Source organism: Salmo salar, unplaced genomic scaffold (assembly GCF_905237065.1).
Source record: "Salmo salar unplaced genomic scaffold, Ssal_v3.1, whole genome shotgun sequence".
Taxonomy (NCBI): Eukaryota; Metazoa; Chordata; class Actinopteri; order Salmoniformes; family Salmonidae; genus Salmo; species Salmo salar.
The window spans coordinates 42,384-50,000 of record NW_025548513.1 but is presented as its reverse complement, the minus strand read 5'-3'; the positions used below and the strand labels follow the sequence as shown (position 1 = coordinate 50,000).

The following is a 7,617-nucleotide window of genomic DNA, read 5'->3' as shown; positions in this document are numbered from 1 at the left end:
GTGTGTTGAAAACAATCAGAACATCAACTTTAGACCATTGAAAGTTCCCTACTAGTCATATACATGTGGAATATGGTATGATGATAACATTCCCTCTCTCTGTCAATGTGTTTGTGTGTCTGTAGTGAATATAGTGGAGGTTGTTCTGCCTCCAGAGCCCAAGACCAGAGAACAGTTGTTACAATGTGAGTCTCTTTATTGTGAAGTAACTAACAGTCTCTTTTTACTGCCACTCCTAACAATCCCTCTAGAAATATATAGCAATAGTAGATCTAATCAAAGACTGGGTATCTATCTGACTCCTCATATTTCTCTGATTTGATCTCTGCTGTGCTCTAATCAAAGACAGGGTAGATACAGTATCTGACTTAACTTATTGTTCTGACTCCCCTCATTGGTCTCTGCTCTTCTCCCAGATTCCTGTCAGCTCACACTGGACCCAAACACAGCACACACACACCTCTCTCTGTCTGAAGGGAACAGAAAGGTGACCTGGACAGACCAAGTCCAACCATATCCTGGTCATCCAGACAGATTCACCAACCAGTACCAGGTTCTGTGTAGAGAGGGTCTGTCTGGACGCTGTTACTGGGAGGTGGAGTGGAGTGGTAATGTTTATACAGCAGTCTCATATAAAGACATCAGCAGAACAGAGAGAGATAATATATTTGGATACAATAACAAGTCCTGGAGTTTACAGTGCTCTAGAGGTGGTTATTATTTCAGACACAATAATGTTGTGACTAAAGTATCAGGCCCTCAGTCCTCCAGAGTAGGAGTGTACCTGGATCACAAGGCAGGTACTCTGTCCTTCCACAGTGTCTCTGACACAATGACCCTCCTCCACAGAGTCCAGACCACATTCACTCAGCCCCTCTATCCTGGGTTTATGCTCTCTGGTACTGCTGAGCTGGTTAAACTGTAGTAGGGTCCACATAGATACTAGTCATGCTGGTGTAGTCTATAGCTGAGCTGGTTAAACTGTAGTAGGGTCCACATAGATACTAGTCATGCTGGTGTAGTCTATAGCTGAGCTGGTTAAACTGTAGTAGGGTCCACATAGATACTAGTCATGCTGGTGTAGTCTATAGCTGAGCTGGTTAAACTGTAGTAGGGTCCACATAGATACTAGTCATGCTGGTGTAGTCAATAGCTGAGCTGGTTAAACTGTAGTAGGGTCCACATAGATACTAGTCACGCTGGTGTAGTCTATAGCTGAGCTGGTTAAACTGTAGTAGGGTCCACATAGATACTAGTCACGCTGGTGTAGTCTATAGCTGAGCTGGTTAAACTGTAGTAGGGTCCACATAGATACTAGTCATGCTGGTGTAATCTATAGCTGAGCTGGTTAAACTGTGGTAGGGTCCACATAGATACTAGTCATGCTGGTGTAGTCTATAGCTGAGCTGGTTAAACTGTGGTAGGGTCCACATAGATACTAGTCATGCTGGTGTAGTCTATAGCTGAGCTGGTTAAACTGTAGTAGGGTCCACATAGATACTAGTCATGCTGGTGTAGTCTATAGCTGAGCTGGTTAAACTGTAGTAGGGTCCACATAGATACTAGTCATGCTGGTGTAGTCTATAGCTGAGCTGGTTAAACTGTAGTAGGGTCCACATAGATACTAGTCATGCTGGTATAGTCTATAGCTGAGCTGGTTAAACTGTAGTAGGGTCCACATAGATACTAGTCATGCTGGTGTAGTCTATAGCTGAGCTGGTTAAACTGTAGTAGGGTCCACATAGATACTAGTCATGCTGGTGTAGTCTATAGCTGAGCTGGTTAAACTGTAGTAGGGTCCACATAGATACTAGTCATGCTGGTGTAGTCTATAGCTGAGCTGGTTAAACTGTAGTAGGGTCCACATAGATACTAGTCATGCTGGTGTAGTCTATAGCTGAGCTGGTTAAACTGTAGTAGGGTCCACATAGATACTAGTCACGCTGGTGTAGTCTATAGCTGAGCTGGTTAAACTGTAGTAGGGTCCACATAGATACTAGTCATGCTGGTGTAGTCTATAGCTGAGCTGGTTAAACTGTAGTAGGGTCCACATAGATACTAGTCATGCTGGTGTAGTCTATAGCTGAGCTGGTTAAACTGTAGTAGGGTCCACATAGATACTAGTCATGCTGGTATAGTCTATAGCTGAGCTGGTTAAACTGTAGTAGGGTCCACATAGATACTAGTCATGCTGGTGTAGTCTATAGCTGAGCTGGTTAAACTGTAGTAGGGTCCACATAGATACTAGTCATGCTGGTGTAGTCTATAGCTGAGCTGGTTAAACTGTAGTAGGGTCCACATAGATACTAGTCATGCTGGTGTAGTCTATAGCTGAGCTGGTTAAACTGTAGTAGGGTCCACATAGATACTAGTCATGCTGGTGTAGTCTATAGCTGAGCTGGTTAAACTGTAGTAGGGTCCACATAGATACTAGTCATGCTGGTGTAGTCTATAGCTGAGCTGGTTAAACTGTAGTAGGGTCCACATAGATACTAGTCATGCTGGTGTAGTCTATAGCTGAGCTGGTTAAACTGTAGTAGGGTCCACATAGATACTAGTCATGCTGGTGTAGACTATAGCTGAGCTGGTTAAACTGTAGTAGGGTCCACATAGATACTAGTCATGCTGGTGTAGTCTATAGCTGAGCTGGTTAAACTGTAGTAGGGTCCACATAGATACTAGTCATGCTGGTGTAGTCTATAGCTGAGCTGGTTAAACTGTAGTAGGGTCCACATAGATACTAGTCATGCTGGTGGTGATGGTCCCCAGATGTGATGATTTATTCTGCTCTGTTTTATGTACAATCCTTATTTTCTGACTGATTTGAATTTGAAGAGATTTAAGGTTTTCATATTTGATAAAATACAATGTCCATTTCCATGAATCATGATGTCTGGTGGTGATGTAACAACAGGTGGTCTTTTTAATCCACTATCCAGAGTCAGGAACAGATGAAGTTAGGTCTGCTACTGTTCAGTGATTAAATATATATACTTCTGTGAATATATGAACCATTTGCATCCAAAAATAAACTGCTCACATTCTGGAGATAAACTTTGTAAGGACTGTGTGTGTTTTTGTGTAAATAGTTTCTGAAAAAGTGTGTCCAGCTCAAATGCTGATTGTTGTTGTAAATGAGGGTTCTAAATGAGGGTTCTAAAGAGCGTTCTAAATGAGCGTTCTAAAGGAACGTTCTAAACTAGGGTTCTAAAGAGCGTTCTAAACGAGCGTTCTAAACGAGGGTTCTAAAAGAGCGTTCTAAACGAGGGTTCTAAATGAGCGTTCTAAATGAGCGTTCTAAACGAGGGTTCTAAATGTGTGTTCTAAATTGAGAGGTAGCCTGACTGCCATTAGGTACCGAGATGAGATCCTCAGACCCCTTGTGAGACCATATGCTGGTGCGGTTGGCCCTGGGTTCCTCCTAATGCAAGACAATGCTAGACCTCATGTGGCTGGAGTGTGTCAGCAGTTCCTGCAAGAGGAAGGCATTGATGCTATGGACTGGCCCGCCCGTTCCCCAGACCTGAATCCAATTGAGCACATCTGGGACATCATGTCTCGCTCCATCCACCAACGCCACGTTGCACCACAGACTGTCCAGGAGTTGGTGGATGCTTTAGTCCAGGTCTGGGAGGAGATCCCTCAGGAGACCATCCGCCACCTCATCAGGAGCATGCCCAGGCGTTGTAGGGAGGTCATACAGGCACGTGGAGGCCACACACACTACTGAGCCTCATTTTGACTTGTTTTAAGGACATTACATCAAAGTTGGATCACCCTGTAGTGTGGTTTTCCACTTTAATTTTGAGTGTGACTACAAATCCAGACCTCCATGGGTTGATAAATTGGATTTCCATTGATTATTTTTGTGTGATTTTGTTGTCAGCACATTCAACTATGTAAAGAAAACAGTATTTAATAAGATTATTTATTTCATTCAGATCTAGGATGTGTTGTTTAAGTGTTCCCTTTATTTTTTTGAGCAGTATATATAGCACAATACAATCATCCTAACCGGAAAAATGTAGGCTACATTTGTCGTAGCGCTAACTGAGGATAGATTGACCCAACACAAGCAGTCATATTTTCTAACTCTCGGCTGACGTAAACTACAATATGAATTAGCTAATAGCAATTACTATGTATAATTAATCACATCACGGGGTGAGCTCACCATTGATCGAAATAATTAGGTAAAACACTTTCTAGAAATCGACAGTAATCCGACGATTAGTTTCAGCGTGCAGCCATGCATTTTTTTCCTCCTAACTCTAACCTGTCTCTCTGTCTGTCTCTCTGTCTGTCTTTTCAGTAACACCTCCTAACCCTAACCTGTCTGTCTGTCTGTCTGTCTGTACAGTAACACCTCATAACCCTAACCTGTCTGTCTGTCTGTATAGTAACACCTCCTAACCCTAACCTGTCTGTCTGTCTAGTAACACCTCCTAACCCTAACCTGTCTGTCTGTCTGTCTGTATAGTAACACCTCCTAACCCTAACCTGTCTGTCTGTCTGTCTGTCTGTACAGTAACACCTCCTAACTCTAACCTGTCTGTCTGCCTGCCTGTCTGTCTGTATAGTAACACCTCCTAACCTGTCTGTCTGTCTGCCTGTTCAGTAACACCTAACTCTAACCTGTCTGTCTGTCTGTCTGTCTGTATAGTAACACCTCCTAACCCTAACCTGTCTGTCTGTCTGTACAGTAACACCTCCTAACCCTAACCTGTCTGTCTGTCTGTCTGTCTGTCTGTATAGTAACACCTCCTAACCTGTCTGTCTGTCTGTTCAGTAACACCTCTTAACTCTAACCTGTCTGTCTGTCTGTCTGTCTGTCTGTCTGTCTAGTAACACCTCCTAACCCTAACCTGTCTGTCTGTCTGTCTGTACAGTAACACCTCCTAACCCTAACCTGTCTGTCTGTACAGTAACACCTCCTAACCCTAACCTGTCTGTCTGTCTCTGTCTGTCTGTCTGTCTGTACAGTAACACCTCCTAACCCTAACCTGTCTGTCTGTCTGTCTGTCTGTCTGTCTAGTAACACCTCCTAACTCTAACCTGTCTGTCTGTCTATCTGTCTGTCTGTCTGTCTAGTAACACCTCCTAACCCTAACCTGTCTGCCTGTCACACGGGGTGTGATCGTTCTACAGTGGTTCCTGAAGCGCTGTGTGATTAGAACACTAAATTGTGCACTACAATTAACTGTGGACCTTGGTCAAACACAGTGCACTATATAGCCTAACACTCTTTTAGAACACTCATTTAGAACGCTCGGTTAGAACGCTCAGTTACAACGCTCATTTACAACGCTCATTTACAACACTCATTTAGAACACTCATTTAGAACGCTCATTAACAACACTCATTTAGAACACACAGTTAGAACCCTCATTACGAACACACAGTTAGAACCCTCATTACGAACACTAATTTAGAACACTCTTTTAGAACGCTTCTTTAGAACACTCTTTTAGAACCCTCTTTTAGAACCCTCATTTAGAACGCTCATTTAGAACCCTCATTTAGAACCCTCATTTAGAACACTCATTTAGAACGCTCATTTAGAACGCTATTTTAAAACCCTCATTTAGAACGTTCATTTAGAACCCTCATTTAGAACACTCATTAGAACACTCATTTAGAACACACATTTAGAACCCTCATTACGAACACTCATTTAGAACACTCATTTAGAACACTCATTTAGAACGCTCTTTTAGAACCCTCTTTTAGAACCCTCATTTAGAACGCTATTTTAAAACCCTCATTTAGAACGTTCATTTAGAACCCTCATTTAGAACCCTCGTTTAGAACGCTCATTAGAACACTCATTTAGAACACACATTTAGAACCCTCATTACGAACCCTCGTTTAGAACCCTCTTTTAGAACCCTCTTTTAGAACCCTATTTTAGAACACTCATTTAGAACACTCATTTACAACGCTCATTTAGAATGCTCTTTAGAACCCTCATTTAGAACGCTCATTTAGAACACTCAGTTAGAACACTCATTTACAACACTCATTTAGAACGCTCATTTAGAACGCTCATTTAGAACGCTCGTTTAGAACGCTCATTTACAACGCTCATTTAGAACACTCATTTAGAACCCTCGTTTAGAACGCTCATTTAGAACACTCATTTAGAACGCTCATTTACAACGCTCATTGAGAACACTCATTTAGAACGCTCTTTAGAACCCTCATTTACAACCCTCATTTAGAACCCTCGTTTAGAACCCTCGTTTAGAACCCTCGTTTAGAACACTCTTTAGAACACTCTTTAGAACACTCATTTAGAACCCTCGTTTAGAACGCTCATTTAGAACACTCATTTAGAACGCTCTTGAGAACACTCATTTAGAACGCTCTTTAGAACCCTCATTTACAACCCTCATTTAGAACCCTCGTTTAGAACACTCTTTAGAACACTCATTTAGAACACTCATTTACAACGGACAGTTTCCAATGACGCAACAATCAGCATTTGAGCTGGACACATAAAAACACACACAGTCCTTACAAAGTTTATCTCCAGAATGTGAGCAGTTTATTTTTGGATGCAAATGGTTCAGATATTCACAGAAGTATATATATATATATATATATAGCACAACACAATCATCCTAACCGGAAAAAATGTAGGCTACATTTGTCTTAGCGCTAACTGAAGAAAGATTGACCCAACACAAGCGGTCATATTTTCTAACTCTCGGCTGACGTAAACTACAATATGAATTAGCTAATTGCAATTACTATGTATAATTAATCACATCACGGGGTGAGCTCACCATTGATCGAAATAATTAGGTAAAACACTTTCTAGAAATCGACAGTAATCCGACGATTAGTTTCAGCGAGCAGCCATGCATTTTTTCCCTCACAGAAACCGAAGATAATAAAAGACAAGATGAGTTTGGTCTGTTTATAGTGTTGAAGGGGTGTGTCATCTACCGTCGTTCACATCCCACCATTCATTTCCGGAAGTCCTCAAAAAATGAGTGAACTCTTACTCACCTCATTTTGTTATAACATCTTTGGTCAAACGGATGATTACGTGAAACCCAGAATGCATTGTATGTCAACAAACATGGCTCCATACACATAGCTGGAATTAGCTAGCTCATCATAATCAGTATAACCTTCAAATAAGGATTTTACACACATAATATGTGCCCATTACAATCTATGCAAGAATCGGAATGCATGATTTGTCACCCAGAATTGAAAACATGTGAATAAAACAGTAAATACACAAATAATTACCTCACAAAACATTTTCTGATGGTGATTTATTGATACAAGTGACGCATGCCGGCAGTCAATCACGTCCCCTCTCACTCTGAGCCATTCAGTGTTGTTGTTTATGTATGTAGCTAGTGAGCTAAGCTGTAGCATTAGCAATGTCTTTCAAAAGGAGACAACTCACAAATGTGGAAATTCTGGAGATTTATTTTACAATTCTGACAATGAGTCTGAGTATGAAAGTCAGGAATCAGATTCTGACAGTGAGGAGCTGCCCCCCCCCCCCCCCAACCTTGTAGCCATTGAGAACCCTGAATCTGAGGTTCCCTTGTCCACTGACCAAGTACCAGGTCCCTTTGAAGATGCTGGTGGTG

General features: G+C 41.7%; 1 protein-coding gene across 1 annotated transcript in view; it reads left to right on the top strand.

Annotated features, from left to right (window-relative positions):
- Positions 1-925, top strand: part of LOC123733114 (tripartite motif-containing protein 16-like) — a 9,627-nt gene extending 8,702 nt beyond the window's left edge. Inside the window, exons 5-6 of the mRNA XM_045712472.1 lie at positions 126-185; positions 417-925. Coding sequence (XP_045568428.1) covers positions 126-185; positions 417-925 — 569 coding nt within the window. The remainder of the gene's footprint in view (positions 1-125; positions 186-416) is intronic.
- Positions 926-7,617: the final 6,692 nt, after the last annotated feature.